The sequence below is a fragment of the Bombus huntii genome, chromosome 9 (assembly GCF_024542735.1).
Source record: "Bombus huntii isolate Logan2020A chromosome 9, iyBomHunt1.1, whole genome shotgun sequence".
Taxonomy (NCBI): Eukaryota; Metazoa; Arthropoda; class Insecta; order Hymenoptera; family Apidae; genus Bombus; species Bombus huntii.
The window spans coordinates 4,626,632-4,643,431 of NC_066246.1; the positions used below are offsets into that span (position 1 = coordinate 4,626,632).

General features: G+C 46.8%; 1 protein-coding gene across 1 annotated transcript in view; it reads left to right on the forward strand.

The window, feature by feature from the left end:
* The window catches only part of LOC126869553 (cadherin-related tumor suppressor), a 69,776-nt gene extending 57,971 nt beyond the window's left edge, over nt 1–11,805 (forward strand). Inside the window, exons 8-22 of the mRNA XM_050626238.1 lie at nt 1,067–1,247; nt 1,358–1,611; nt 1,811–2,241; nt 2,502–2,846; nt 2,928–3,257; nt 3,340–4,455; nt 4,544–5,659; nt 5,749–6,025; nt 6,117–6,398; nt 6,506–6,810; nt 6,905–7,170; nt 7,244–7,687; nt 7,772–8,141; nt 8,235–8,450; nt 8,566–11,805. Coding sequence (XP_050482195.1) covers nt 1,067–1,247; nt 1,358–1,611; nt 1,811–2,241; nt 2,502–2,846; nt 2,928–3,257; nt 3,340–4,455; nt 4,544–5,659; nt 5,749–6,025; nt 6,117–6,398; nt 6,506–6,810; nt 6,905–7,170; nt 7,244–7,687; nt 7,772–8,141; nt 8,235–8,450; nt 8,566–10,596 — 7,964 coding nt within the window. The 3' untranslated portion in view covers nt 10,597–11,805. The remainder of the gene's footprint in view (nt 1–1,066; nt 1,248–1,357; nt 1,612–1,810; nt 2,242–2,501; nt 2,847–2,927; nt 3,258–3,339; nt 4,456–4,543; nt 5,660–5,748; nt 6,026–6,116; nt 6,399–6,505; nt 6,811–6,904; nt 7,171–7,243; nt 7,688–7,771; nt 8,142–8,234; nt 8,451–8,565) is intronic.
* Nucleotides 11,806–16,800: the final 4,995 nt, after the last annotated feature.

The following is a 16,800-nucleotide window of genomic DNA, read 5'->3' on the forward strand; positions in this document are numbered from 1 at the left end:
CATTATACTCCTATTTTATTCGTACGTCATGGCTGTCGCGTGTATCCGCCACCTATAGCGCTTATGCCAACCGTGTCCGCTCGGAAACGGGTGACCCTAGCACGGTTGACCACGATGCCAGGTATCCACCTTACACCGCGTTACGTTTCGTGTCATCCGGATGAAAAAGGGGCACTCGAGGCGAGACCATCGACGAGGAGTTGCAAGGAAGTAACGCGAAAGGGGAACGAATGATACTAATGGCTCGTAACAGGCGAATCGAAGATAGCGACGAGGACGACCGACAAGAAGATCTTTCGGTTGGGATCTCGCGTTTTCTCGCCTCTTCTTATCCCAAACTATACTGCGTATACACGCGCCTAATAACACGGGACGAATGTGAAAAGAAAGAGACAGAGGGTGAACGAGAGGGGGCGGTCAAGGGGGGCTGTTGCTTCTTGTCCCCATCAATTAAGCAGACGAACAAGCGGCATACGCTCCTAGTGTAAGTCAGTATATTTCTGTCGGATTGCCCACCAGGCGAACACCGCCTATGGTGGACCACACCATTGTGCTTTGCAATTGTTGTGCCCGTAACCCTCCCCGTGAGAGGTCCACGTGATTGAACGATATACGCTTATAGAGGCGCGTGGCCCAGGGCCACGCCGACGCGTACAATGTACCTGCTGCAATCAGAGAAATCGGGTCCCCCGGAGAATAATGGCCTGTTTTAGGCGGCGCAATTAACTCGCCGGTACCCCGGCCGTTCGATACTTTGTGAAATCACAATTTGTCTTACTCAACGTTTGACGATCGAATCGTTCGAACACCTCCCGCTAATATCGGCTATCTCGTGCGAAACCTTTCCGTCCGAAGGAAAAAGAAAAGAAGAATATTCGCGAATAATCGCAAGGATAAATCGGAAAAACGATTGGAAGAGAAAGAAATGGCGGATGAGGAAAGTTTGAAAAAGGGAAACGACACGTTTTCGCGTTTGAGGTCGCGTTGTTTATACTCGTTGGCTCGACCAAATCTATTCGCGTAATCATAGAACGATCAATCTACGATTACCGAACCTGTTTTACAGGTTCTCCGCCTTTGACTGGATCGGGCATCGTTAGAATCGTCGTGCTCGATGTCAACGATCACATTCCGGAATTCACCAGGCAGGAATACAGGGCAACGGTTACCGAAAACCTGGCTTCCGGAACGTGGGTCACCAAACCTCACGCTACGGACAAAGACGAGGGCCTCAACGCCAAAATCAGGTACATTCGCAATGCGTGCGTTTTGCAAAAAGAAAACAGAAAAAAAAAAAGAAAAAATAATCACGATCTTTCTAAACTCGCCGTAAATATCGAATCTTTCCTATCATCAGGTACAGTTTGCTGGGAGAAAATTCGGAACGTTTCACCGTGGAACCCGAAACTGGAGAAGTGTTAACGGTGGTACCGCTCGATCGAGAACAAACCTCGGTCTACCATTTGACTTTGGTCGCTCAAGATTCGAGTCCCACGGAGCCTCAGGCCTCCGCCGTCAATCTGACGATCTTCGTGAAGGACGTGAACGACAATGCCCCTAGATTTTCTAGTCCAAGATACACGGCCTACGTGCCGGGTGCAACCAAACCAGGTAAAGGATTTATCATCGGCAAATGAACGTAAAGGAAAAGTAAAAATGAGAAACGCGACAAGTTTGTAACTGGCTAACCCGTCATTCGAGAACTTGAACGCGAGCCTGAACGCGTTAAGTAACACCTGAATAACAGAGGCTCGCGAAGCTAGCGTAGCTGGTACGCAACATCGCTAAATACACCTAATTTCCTTTAAAGGGGATTTCGTGTTCGGCGCGAAAGCGGTGGACGACGACGACGGAGAGAATTCCCGGATCGTGTATCGTCTCCAGGGAATCGATGCGGAGAAGTTCGTGATCGATCCGAACAGCGGAGTGATAAGGACGACACAGGAGTTGGCCAATGACGAAACCACCTACCAATTGCAAATCCAGGCGTCCGATTGCGGCGTCAAACCGCAAACGGTCACCGCCGACTTGGTGATACACCTGTGGGAGAGGCAACTGTTTCCCAGCTTTCGATCCACCATTAGCACCAGGTTCACGCTACCGGAAGACGTTCCAGAGGGTCGTGTGATCACGAAATTGAGCGCGACCACGCCGAAAGTTGGAACCGCCAGCAATCTGGTCTATGGAATGGCTGGCGGGAACGTCGGCGACGCGCTCAAGATCGATCCTCACACCGGAGAGGTTTGTATTCGCTGTGCAATTCGATTCGTATCTTTTCCCATTATTCGTATCGCGCTCCGTACACCGTGAAATTCGCGCCATCGTTATCGACATTTCTCACAATATTTTGTTCGATAAAACAGATTTCCATATGACAGATGGTGCAGAGTTATAGATCGAGATATTTTCCGATCTTTGTAGCTCTGCGCGAAATGGAAACGAATTATCGTTCTCGACGATTACGCTCGATGAAAGGTAAAACGATGGGTCGTTTCGTTTAGGTGTTAGTCGCGTCTGGATTCGATTACGAAACCGCGCCGTTCTACGAAGCCTGGGTAGAGGTTCGTGATTCGGACACTCCGGCTCTCAGGAGCGTTGTGCAACTGCTCGTGAATGTTACGGACGCCAATGATAATGCACCGATAATGGAGGCGGCCATTTACAACGCTACGGTTCCCGAGGACGAGTACCCGCCTCTCTTCGTCAACAAAGTCTCGGCGAACGATCGTGATTCCGGCGAGAACGGGCAAGTGTCCTATTATCTGGTCAACGATTTCACCGAGACTTTCGTCATCGATTCCGATACAGGAGAGATTAGCACGAACGCGAAACTGGACCGCGAGGAGGTGAGTATTTGAAAATATCGAGCAGACTTAAAGCCAATTTGCCAAAAAAAGGGAAAAGAAAAGAGCATCGTTTCGTTTTAGATCGCTTCTTACGAGTTGATCGTAGAAGCACGGGATCAAGGACAGCCGTCGCTTACAGGCACCGCGACTGTGTTGCTCACAGTGTTGGACAAAAACGACAATCCCCCGCAATTCACTCGACTATTCAGCGTGAACGTTACGGAGAACGCGGAGATCGGCACGTTCGTCATAAGAATCACGAGCAGCGACCTGGACATCGGTCAAAACGCAAACGTCACCTACAGGTTCACGGAGAATCCCGGCGAGAAGTTCGCCATGGACGCTCTTAGCGGTAACGTTACCGTGGATGGACACTTAGACAGAGAAGAACAGGACGAATATCTGTTAAAGGTTCGCGCCGATCAACGAACGTAGGAAACGAACCTTCGTCCATCGCACAATTTCCATTAATCGATCGTTCGTATTGTTACAGTTGGTGGCAGCGGACGGTGCTTGGCAAGCAGCAACCGCCCTTACCATTACCATCCAAGATCAGAACGACAACCCTCCGGAATTCGACGAAGAATCTTATCACTTTCATTTCCCCGAGCTTCAACCGCCTGTTGCGCACGTTGGCCAAGTCACCGCGATCGATCGCGATAAACAAGGTCCGAACTCCGTGATATCCTACAGCCTGTTGCAACCGTCCGACCTTTTCACCGTTGATCCAGCCACCGGTGACGTTTTCAGCAAGAAGACTCTCAAGTACAAACACACTCATCGGCCGTCTTCGCCGGAAAACCTATACTCGTTGACGGTCGTAGCTACCGACAACGGGAAACCTCCGCTGTCGTCGAAGACGGTGGTTTACGTGAACGTAGTGGACGCGAACAACAACGCGCCGAGATTCGACCAGAGATCTTATCTCTATCCTGTGCCGGAGAATTACGGAGTCGGCAAGAGGGTGGTGCAATTGACGGCGAAAGACGATGCCGACTTCGGCGTGAACGCAGAAATCAGTTACTTCATGACGAACGTTAACGGGACGGAATACTTTTCAATCGACGAGAAATCCGGATGGGTGTACGTTCGAAATACGTTGTCCAACGTGCCAGTGAGAACCACCTTCCTGTTGAAGGTTCAAGCGATCGACAAAGGCGTGCCACCGCAGAAGGACGAGGTCTCGTTGACCTTGGTTATATCCGGGGAGAACAAACACGCTCCCACGTTCGCCGCTGTTAGCCATCAGGTGAGAGTTCCGGAAAACGAACCTGTCAACACCACCATCCTAACGGTCAGTGCCACCGACGGCGATGACGGGCCGAACGGAATGATCAGATACAAAATATCGGCTGGAAACGAGAAGAACGAGTTCTTCGTGCACTCGATCACCGGCGCGGTAACCATACTCGAGCCTCTGGATTACGATCTGGTGCAAGAGTATAAATTGAACATCACCGCTACGGACCTGGGATTCGAACCGAAGCAAGCCGTTGCCATATTGACAGTGAACGTCTCCGATATCAACGACAATCCACCGACGTTTAATCAGAGCATTTACGAAGCCTACTTGCCTGAAAATTCTCCGCCGGATAGTTTCGTTTATAAGGTATATTCTTAAATTTATCCCATGTTCTTTTCGCTTGAAATTATAATTCCTTGCTTTAGATCCCATTTACGATACTCTTTAATCGCAGGTGATCGCCCGAGACATCGACTCGCCCAAGTACGCCGTGATCCAGTACAAAATTCTCGGAGGAACTGGCAAGGATCACTTTCGTATTCGCGAGGATACCGGTGAGATCGCTTCTTTGATCAGTTTCGACTACGAGGAGGCCAACGAGTACACGTTGGACATAGTCGCCGCCAATCCGGACTCCAATCCGCAAATGGTCGGCTTCACCACGGTCCTCGTACACATCACAGGCGTGAACGAATACTATCCCAAGTTCATTCAACCGGTGTTCCATATGGACGTGTCGGAAAGCGCAGAAGTTGGCACGTCCGTGGGCCTGGTTCAGGCAACCGATCAGGACGCGGGCGAAGATGGAAGAGTCTACTATCTGTTCGTCGGCTCGTCCAACGACCGCGGCTTCTCGATCGGCTCCGAGACCGGGATAATTCGTGTCTCGCGAAGATTAGACCGTGAAACGCAGAACAGAGTGGTGTTAACCGTGATGACGAAGAACGGTGGTGGGATTCGTGGCAACGACACGGACGAGGCTCAGGTTATAGTCTCGATTCAAGATGGAAACGATCCTCCGGAGTTCCTGCAGAATACCTACGACGCTACCGTGTCAGAAGGTGCGGCGCACGGGACGCGAGTTTTGACCGTTAGAGCGGTCGACAAGGATATAAAGCCGCAGAACAATCAGTTCTCCTATTCGATCATCAGCGGAAATCTGGGTCAAGCGTTCAAGGTGGACCCGCAGACCGGAGATATAGAAACTGCCAAACAACTGGACCGAGAAACGATCCCGATTTACGACCTGACGATCGGTGCCATCGATACCGGGTCTCCGCCGCAAACCGGCACCGCGGCTATTCACATCGAACTTTTGGACATCAACGATAACGGGCCTACCTTCGATCCACCGGAGGTGGTGGGCTACGTGAACGAGAACGAACCAGCTGGAACGATCGTGATGACACTGAGCGCCACTGATCCTGACCTACCACCGAATGGGGCGCCTTTTACGTACAAATTGGTTGGTGGAAGACAGAGCGATATGGTTACCTTGGACAAGCATACCGGGGTATTGAAAACTACGAGAAGTTTGGACAGAGAAGCTATGCCTCAGTTGGATCTCGTGGTTAGTAGAGATCTTCTAACGAACAAATATATGTCGCTTTGAATTAATTCGATAAGACGTAATGATCGATCTTCGATTGATTTTCGCAGGTCGAAGTGGAAGATTCTGGAGTACCGAGAATGAGAAGCGAGCACACGATAACCGTGATCGTCACGGATCAAAACGATAGTCCATCGTCGCCGAGATCGGTTCACGTGATAGTACACTCTTTCAACGAGCAGATACCGTTGGGAAAGATCGCCGACGTACATCCTAACGACCCCGATGTTACCGGCAGCTATTCCTGTAAGATACTTCAAGGATCGAATCCGAAAATTCTTAGTATTCCTAGCGCTTGCGATCTTCACACGAAGAAAATAACACCAGGTTTGTGTAGGAAGAGTATCTATTTAAGGAAATTATTCGAATCGACGGATGAAAAATCTCATACATCTGCGACTTTCGTGTTTCGAAACAGGAGTCGGCTACTCTTTAAGCGTGTCTGGCAACGACGGTCGCCATCCTAACGTGGTATCCAAGGTCACAGTGGAATTCCTCGTTTTCACCAACAGCACGATCGAAAATAGCGTGACCCTGCAAGTAACGAAACTAAGCTCGAGAGATTTTTTAGGTCAGTATTATCGTGCTCTGCTGGACGTTCTGCAAGAGGAAGTCGATGTTGGAGACACCCTCAAGATCTTCAGTCTTGGAGAGACTGGATCTGACTTGAACATCCACGTAGCCGTAGAGTCGCCTGAAGGTATTTCACATTGCGTAACCGTATTTGACAGAGCGAGAACTATGAAAAGATTGCAAGATTCGAAAATTGACAAGTTTAAATGCGAATGATTGAATTTCATTGCACAGGATACCGCAGCAAATACGAAGTCACCGAATTGCTAAACCGTAATCGGGACAAAATCCGATCGCTTCTCCAGGGAATGACCTTCACAGTTGGCTACTCGCCGTGCAAGCACATACCTTGCGAGAACGGGGGCTCTTGCAGCGATAAGTTGGTCATCTACGATGACGCCAGAATCACCGATAGCCAAGCGCTGATTCTCACGTCGCCGAGGATGATGCACGAGATGACCTGCAAGTGCCGCGACGGTTTCACCGGCGATAAATGCGAAAGAAGACAAGATCCTTGCTCTCCGAATCCTTGCTTATTGGTAAATATTCGTACCGATACTACGAAAATTCCCCGATTTAGTTTCATATATTTTCCCTAACGTTTTGATCGTTTCGTTATTTCACCACGTTCAGGGTGGACAGTGTCGACGACTGGGATACGATTTCCAGTGTACCTGTCCGATCGATCGCGATGGGAAGCTATGTGAACTGGAAAGAGGCGATGCATGCGCGAGTAATCCATGCAGGAACGGTGGATCGTGTAGGAAGAGTCCCGATAGCTTCAGTTTCTTCTGTCTATGTCGAGCTGGTTACAGAGGAAACCACTGCGAGGCGGTTACGGACTCTTGCAGACCGAATCCTTGTCTCTATGGAGGTTTATGCGTAGGAGAAAAACCTGGGTAAGCATTTTTATCGACCATGTAACACGCGACACTCGTTCAAAGTTTATCGACGATCAACGTTCCAATTCAGGTACACGTGTAGTTGTCCAGAGGGTCGTTACGGAAGACACTGCGAACGATCCACGTTTGGCTTCGAGGAATTGTCTTATATGACTTTCCCAGCCTTGGATTCCAACACCAACGACATAACTATCGTGTTTGCCACTACGAAACCAGACGCCTTACTGCTGTACAATTACGCGCCACAAGCCGGAGGACGTTCAGACTTCGTGGTATTGGAACTGGTGGACGGAAGAGTGGTGTTTTCATACGGAGGTGCAAGAAGCGCCATCACCTCGGTCACCATAAAAACGGAGAACTCCGTATCGGACGGAGAATGGAGGAAGGTAACGGCAACTAGAAACGGCAGAGTCGTGTCCTTGAGCGTGTCCATGTGCAGAGAACACGGAGATATCTGCGACGATTGTAGACCCGGTGATGGCACTTGCTACGCGGACGACGTAGGACCAACCGGGTTAGCATCGCCTTTCGTTCTTAGTTATTCGTTTTCGTAAACGTGAAAATCGTCCGACTAAACATCGACAATCGCTTTCTACAGGACTCTGAATTTTAACAACAATCCACTTCTGGTGGGAGGACTGGAAAACGCAGATCCGGTGCTCGAGAGGCCAGGCCAAGTGCATTCCGACGATTTCGTCGGCTGCGTCCACTCGGTTTCTATAAATGGAAGAGCATTGAATCTGTCGAATCCGCTGGCATCGCGCGGCGTTAAGTCCACCTGCATCAGATCGAACAACAATTCTTGCTCGAGAGGTGGAAAGGACTCGGGCAGCGTTTGCGGTGCGAATTCCAAGTGTTACGACAAATGGCATCAAGTGACCTGCCAGTGCGGATCTGTAACCGCGCCCAATTGCGAAGCAGCTCTCGAATCGATCACGTTGAGCGAGGGTGGATACGTCGAATTTAAAGTACGCGCAAACTGTTAAAAGCGAGCTTTGAATTTTAATTCCCAGTCGAGTAAGACGACCAATCGCGAATAACCGTCTTTTCGTCGTTTGCAGATCTCGGAGAAACACAGAAGAATGCAGTTATTGGAATATCTTTACAGAGGCTCGACCTTGTGGCATAAGAATCGAGCGAAACGCACCGTCAGCGAAGACACCAGCTTCATAACCAATCCATCGCCCTTTAAAACGATCGGTTTGATGTTCAGAACGGTGAAGCCCGATGGTGTTCTCGTGTATGCCGCGACCAACAAACACTTTACATCGGTAGAGGTGAGCAACTCTTTCCTCAACGATATTAGAAAAAATTCCCAGATTAGAAAAAGAAAAGACAATCCCCTTCCTTCTTTGTTTCTTTTCAATTCACGGCTCGAATCTCGTGTTACAGCTTCGCAACGGGCAACTATTTTACGCGTCTCTTCTCGGATCGCCAGTGAACATGACCGCGAACATCGAAGGAGGTTTGGCGGATGGCCGTTGGCACAACCTGACCCTGCACTCTTACTTTCGAGGCTTAAGGCTGTTCGTCGACGGCGTTCAAACCGGCGAGGAATTAGACCCTGTCGGTGTCCACGACTTCCTGGACCCGTATCTATCCGTCCTATCGATCGGTGGAGTTAGCCAAGACCTGTATTACGCTCACAGCGCTGGCGCTAGGAGTTTCGAGGGTTGTTTGGCCAACTTCACCATCAACAACGAGATTCAGCCGTTCAACGGGTCCGGCTCGATCTTCAAGGAAGTGCTGTATCACGCGAAGGTGAGCACCGGATGCAGAGGACCGATCGGAATCAGCGCAGCGGCCACTGCCGATCCTCTCAGCATAGGAATCACCCTGGTCATAGTGTTCTTCGTTATTCTGCTGATCGCTATACTGGTCAGTTTCATCGTATTCCGTTTAAGACGACAGAACAAGGAAAAGTCAGCTCCATCGGTGGTGAACAAAAATACCAACGCCATAATGACTGGAAATCCGTTGGTCGGCTCGGGTAACGATAATCTGATGTCTCGCCACGAAAATACCTATATATCCGACACGTCCGACCTACGGGGCGTGGGTCACATGGGCCCGGAATTGATCTCGAAAAAGTACAAGGAACGAGAAATTAACGCAACCACCGAACATCGGCCTCAGAGGCCGGACATCATCGAGAGAGAAGTAACGAAATCGCCACCCATTCGAGACGAACATCCTCCCCTGCCTCCGCCCGCTCAAACTTCCCTACATTCTCACGAACACAATCCAGAACCTGACATGCCCGAGCACTACGACTTGGAAAACGCGAGCTCCATAGCACCGAGCGACATCGATATCGTCTATCATTATAAAGGTTATCGGGATGGTATGCGGAAGTACAAAGCCACTCCTCCGCCTATTAACAACTACGCCAACCATCATAAGCACGCGGGTCAGCAACACAGACACACCGGACCGTTCCCACCGCGCGCCTTGCCACCTCCGAACGTGAGCCAGCCGCCAGGACCGACCCAGAAACTGTTACAGAGCACGCCGTTAGCCAGGCTGTCGCCTAGCAGCGAGCTATCCGCTCAGCAACCGAGAATACTAACGTTGCACGACATCAGTGGCAAACCTCTGCAAAGCGCTCTGCTGGCCACCACGTCTTCCTCCGGCGGAGTAGGCAAAGACGCTTTAAACTCCAACAGCGAAAGAAGTTTAAACTCGCCGATCATGAGTCAACTGTCCGGATCAACGGCCAGTCGAAAGGCGCCTCAATCGAACAACGAAAATTCCGTGAACAACGTATCTTCCGGACCGATGGGATTAACAGCGGAAGAGATCGAAAGACTGAACTCGAGGCCAAGAACCTCGAGCCTCGTGTCCACTTTAGACGCCGTAAGTTCCTCCAGCGAAGCCAGAGGACCGCCCACCCACGGTCCTCTGCATCTTCACCGACGACACACGCCACCGGTCGAGAGACTCGAACGAAGAAACTCGTCGACAACGGACGAAAGCGGCAACGACAGTTTCACCTGCTCGGAATACGACAACACCTCGTTGGTCGGTGACAAACGGTCGGACAATCCGTTCGCGAAACAAGACGACGAAGAAGTTAATCAACGAAGCAACGAGTCCTCCCAAACGACGAAACCACCCCTGCCACCAAATGTCAATTACGACGGTTTCGACAGCTCGTTCCGTGGATCACTCAGTACTTTGGTAGCCTCCGACGACGACCTATCGACGCACATGGGAGGATTGTACAGACCGAACAACAGCGGATCGCCATCCACGACAACCACCGCGCTAAGTTGGGACTATCTGTTGAATTGGGGACTGAACTTTGATAGTTTGGTCGGAGTGTTCATCGATATCGCCGAACTACCGGACAGTGCCAATCGTGTTCCAAGTACGCTTAGATTACCAGCTAGTATACCTAAGCCATCAGAGGAATACGTCTGAAGAGCGTTTCAACGTCGATTATAATAGAATTGTTAGGTAGCATAGTTAGAAGGAGCACAACGATGCCACTTTTTTCTTTTAGATCGAAGAAGATCGGCTAGATGAAAGGTACGCGTAAATAACCAAAATACCATCGCGAATGGAATACGCTTTAATCGTCGATTGGATGAGCGACAAAAATCCTAAGGAGTAACGCGAGCGATAGAAGAACGAAAGTGAACGTTTTCTAGAATCGTAGGAACGAGCAGCGTCGTTACATTTTTCCTGGATTTTCCTGGCTCGTTCGATAGCTCAAGATCGCTGCTCTACGAAGAATGTAATCGTTATCTTGCCATAATAACAGAACTCGAGTTACGCCATGATTCGAACATCGTCTCGAACTCGTCTGGACTTTATATCGCGTCGAGACGATATTGTGAATTTGTAAATAATCCGCGATTTTTTCAAGTGTACCGAGACTACCTTTTTTATCGTTAGAAATACGAGCCACGATACGGCCGTGCTTTCGTCGAGTCTTAACGAATTTGTATCGCGTATCGACCTGACAATCGCCTTGTAACACTTAACTTTCGCTGTTAGCAACGAATTTCGTTACGACACTTCGACAGTCGATGAGAAATGGAATTATTGTGCGACTGTATCGCCAACAATTATATAAATAACTATTATAAGTACACTAGGTTTCCTTGTATATAAATATTTTGAGACGTTCTGTGCCAGATAATCTCGATACAGTCGCACAATACCAAACGATGATCAATTAAGTCGAGAGTGATGCGATTTTAAACGAAATAGAGGGAAAGGCATCGATCTTTTCTCTACGCTTTTTGCGTTCCTGATGGTAGGCGTCGATCGCGACGACTGCACAGCTACTCGTTCAACGTTCCGTTAAGATCGCTAAAGTAATCGATCAACTTGAAAAATTCGTTAAACGTCTCGCTATACACGGTTGTATTTTACAGCATTTCGTCGAGAACGTTGAACAGAGTGTAATTGCCAGACTGATTTTTCCCACGAACTTTCGAAGCGTTATGATAGATTATACTACAATACCATCGATCGTCAAAATTTTGTAAATTACGCGAATTGCCCGTTGTAAATATCGTATGCCTGATCTGTACAAAATGTGTGAATGAGCCGCGTGTGTACTACTTTATCATCGATCGTATTTGTAATAAACAAGACATTTGTAAAAAAAAAAAGAAAAGAGAGAGAAAAATTGATCATATTCTATTCCTTCCTACCTGAAGCTTTTTTTCTTAGAATATCCGACCGATTTTATACCGCACGACGATATCACAAACGCGAAGACATTCGACTGACGTTTCTCGTCCTGAACGTATTTCGAGTCCTCTATCGTTTCGATATTCGTCTCGAAAACAGGCCGATTAAACGACTTGATTCGCGAATCTACCAACGCAAACCAAAGATAATACACGTAGAACGGGATTGTATCGATACGTCTTTTAATCGTTTGCTAAAATATTACTCGATACCAGTTAGAATGTTCAGATAATGATATCTTCATTCCCGTCGTACGATGAAGAGCTTCTGAACAGCGCCTACGCGAACATAAGTCTAATCGCTGACAAAGCCTGGACCTTCGACAAGGAGGATCCGTTTCAAAAATTGAATCAATCTCTGTCGATTCAGGTAAAATACTCGTAAATTCCCTGAATCGTTCTGTTTCTCTTTCGATCGTTCCATACGCTAACCACCTACTAATAGAAAAATGCAAAGGTATTAACGATACGTCTTACGACAGAATTACAAATTGACCGCAAAGTACAAAGAGAATGGTACCGTCCATCGAACGAAAAGCGTACGCGATGTTATTCCTAACTCGCGTTTGGCCAGCTATGGCAATTACGAGTACAACGAAGACCGCGAGAACGCGTACAAGTCAGACGACGATTCAGCTCCTGTTTCGCTACCAAATTTCTGCTGGACGGAAGTTACCGAGCCGTGGATGCTACCGGAGGTGGAGAAGCACTTCGCCTGGTTAACGTCGAGCGGGCCGCGTACGAATCGTGAATTGTTAGCTTTTACACTTAAACGTTAGCAAATGATTCGCTGTGATCCAATACTCGATCGTTCTGTGTTAACGTTCGCGCGGAAGATCGATGCTGCAAAGCTCGGCAACGAGGATATCGGAGCCCGACGACGAAGTATCGAAGATGGTATGCGGCTACAAGTCGCATTGGGAAGACTGTTCGCACGGTCGACACGCGCAGAGGTTCAGCCAGACGGAGAGGAAGAACAGAACGAACCACGAGTCGAGCAAAGAAGCGAACCTGATCGGTAACACGGTCGCGATCAACCAACAACGTACGACATCCTTCTTTTTTCAAATTCGCCAGAATAACTGGCTATATTCCCTGCTAGAAATTCTATTCGATTGTCGCTAATTTAAAAAAAAACGATGTCTGTCAAGAATCAGATGCTACGGAAAAACTGGACAGTTATTACGAGTATCAACGTTACACCATCGAAAATTCAATGGAGATGCAGCTGCACATTCGCGTAACTAGCGACGCGGTTCGAAGCTTATGGAAAGCGGGCGGCAGCAACGTTCATCAACAATTCCTTCAACAGAGAATGCGCTTGCAGTGTTACAAACTACAACAATCTCGAGAGCAGAATTGTCAGGGCAAGCAACAATTCTATTACGCGGTTCAATATCGACCACTGATACTTAGGACAGAGTGCCAAACGGTAAGGACGGAAACTTATGGAACGAGGAAACATCCGCCGCCGGTTCTCAGCCCGGAAGTGCCGGAATTTTTCCCCAAAGTTCCGGTAACGCGATTCAACAGCAACAAGGAACAGAACGTTAATCGTATACAATATTTTCCATCCCTTAACGAGCGAAGTTACCAAAACGAATTGTTTCCTTACAACAGGACCTATGAAAATACCGCAACTATATACCAGGTTTAAAATCCTAACTTGCTCCTCTAATGAATGTCTCTAATTACTTACGAAAGGATAATCGCCTCTGGTTTCGACGATCTAGAAACGAATTGTATTGTCGGGAGCATGATACTGAACGACACGCTTCCACCAGTGTTATCATCGCTCGGCCTTAGTTTCCCCGATATTCGCAAATATATTCCCAGAATATAAACGCAGGTTTAGATAGTAATAAAATAGAAATAAAGTAGAATAGTTTGGGTGAACAAGCGATTAGTTAACTAAGGAACTACAGTGAGACACGTACGATAAATATAGAAGGTCGAACGAAAGGAATTGTAAGAGAATTCCATTTTTAGACTCGCGAGATTGAAATTTAATAAATGATAATAATGATATTCTCGAAATATATTCGATACTATACAGGGTGTTGATATTATAAAAAAGTTACGTTTTCGGCTTTGTTTTTTAGTTACTGGCAATTGAAAATACCCCTGCACGCGAGCAAACCTTCTTGCACGAACGAAAGAAGGTTAGCCTATGCAGCGGGGCGGACAGTGATCCTCAATCGATCAAAGACAGGATAACTCGCGAGTCTCTTCCGTATTTACACTCTTATTCCAATTATCGTTACACGTGGCAGGAAATTTAAAATGAAAGCAAGAAACTTCGGAAGTATTCCTGCGTGTAACTCGAAAACTAAGACCCAGCGACTGTAACATATATAAAGAAATTTAAAGACAAGTTGTTCACAATCGTGTCCGCAGAAAACGTGTTTCAAGATCGTCGAAATCAGTGCAGAGTATACCCTATCCTTTTGCAAATAATATAAATGATTACCTTCTGCGCTATCGCTGGTAGCAACTTCATACTCTATAAAGCAACCCTAAACTTTTGGCGTGCCAACGCTCGCCCTAGAAGAGAATAGAGAAACGCTTGTGAATTTCAGAGTACGGGTATACCTCTGCTATCAGCTACCGACACGAGCACGTTTATCAGACCTCCTCAACAATGGTATCAGAGGATTCCAGCGCAACCGACGCAAATACAAATATCTGGCTCTTCGTCGACCCCAATGTGCACCTCCGTGCAACCACTGCGAACTGCTACCATTACTCATCATCCCGTACAGGTGGAAAATGAAGAGTCGTTGCGAACGGATATCTCAATCCAAAGTAAAGCTAAACATTGATCGAAGGTAATAATATTGCAGGTGCAAGAGAAGTTTTTACAATCGAATCCTATACCGATACCGGTGTATCAGCATCCGATAGAACTTTATCACGAAACGGGACAAAAGAGGAAAAACCAAGGCGTTGATTTCAAGAATTTGATACTATTGACGAGGAACGCGATGAAGACGCACCGCGGACAATCGAAAAGCTCGCAACACAAAGCGTCTTATCTGATGGAAGGGAAAAATCGAGGTTGCAAATCGGAATCGGAAGTCCTTCAATGGCTGGATAAAAGTTGCTCGTCGAAAACGAAGGAACTCGCTGGCGGCAACACTCTGGTAACGGAATTGAGGAATTTTGACGGCAGAAGCGACAGAAAGACTTCGATTGGCAAAAGGGAGAAGGACAACGCGAGAATCGGCGAACGAATAAAACCAGAGGTACAAGGATCGAAGGCAAAGTCGATCAGCGAAAGGGATAAAAATGATACACGAAACAGAAGAAGGCTTTACAGAGACGTGTTAACCAATGCTTCCGCTAACCAAGCCACCTTGGAGAACGTATTCGAGAAAAGGTATAAGCAGTCGCTATTTAATCTACAACGGTTCATAAAATAACATCCATTGAGCCATAAAGTTAAGCAATATATTACACGTGTGTTTCGATATGTGATGATTATTATCGCGGATTTTTACGCATTTCTGTATCTTTTAGGGCGCGTCTAAAGAAATGGAATTTGAATAAATGTTTGTTTCATCTACCAAATATCCTAATAAATACTCTATCGTGTCTTTAAATTTCGCAAAAATGCATAAAAATCCGCAGCCTGGTGATAATAATTGTAATAATACAAACGTGTCCAACGCTAGATACGACGAATTAGAGCAGCAAGCAATGGAGCAATATAGAACGTCCGAGGAATCATTGGCGCTTAAATATCAAGTATAATAATTTATTCTTACGTTTACTTACCCCGAGTCACCGATCGCCTCGTCATTTACCACGCTTCAAATTTATCAACACATTTGCCAAATTACGAAAATTATTCGCACGCGTAGCTGAGACGCGTCTTTCCTCTACGACCATATTAACGACACTAAAATCGAAATGGTATTTCACCTGCGTGAGCGAGAGCGCCACGAAAATTTCGAAAGACGAACGATTTCGTTGTAGGAGCTCGAGAGACAGGCGATGGAACAATACAAGTGTTGTGGAGGAAGCGTACAGGAGGAAGCAGGAGTTTCGCGTGCGCTAATGGACGATAAAGACACCTGCGAGAGTTTTAAACGAAATTTTAGAGAAGAAAATTGCTACGATGGAGAGAAATGTTCCGGTTTTGGACGATGTAGTCCGATGAATACGCAAGAGAAGAAAGAAGGTTCTTTTACTGATTTTTCTTGTTAATTTGATATTGACAAAACGATATATCAAAAGGAACGTAGAATAGTAAATCAATCATTTATTTAATAATCGTAGATGATTTTCGGGAAAACATGGATTATTTTGTACAAACAGAAAGCAATAATGAATGCAGTATCCCTGGTCGATCTTTGTCCGATAAAAATAGTCGATCGAACATTCTATCAAAAAGTTTATCTACGTTGTCTGAAAAAATATCTCGTAAATCGAAAAACACAGCTAAGGGTGCATCAGGTGATGAAATGAACAGAAATGGTAAATAGTCCGATTCGATAATCTCCTAACGTTAGAATTGAGATTTTAAATATTGTTTCCTTTTCCGTGATAAATATAACGAAACAATTATCCCAGTTTCAGTCCGGGCATCGTCAAAAAGGCGTCTGATACTGGTGTCACCCTTCGAGAAAGAATCAGAAGCCAAATTAACAAGATCAACCGATCTAGAAGAATTTTACTGTATAACGCAAGCGAATAAAAATATTTTCGGCTATTACAATAACTCAAAAGTGGGGAAAATTGGCGGTGGAGATGAGAATATAACTATCGTTCAATCACCCAGGACAGAAGGTATAGGTCATTTGGAGATATGAAAATGGAAGATATATATATATATATATATATATAGTAGTAGCCTTTTAATATTTTTTCTACTAGTCTGGCTCTCAGGCTTTTGGACCACGTGAAGATGGGAACTTTA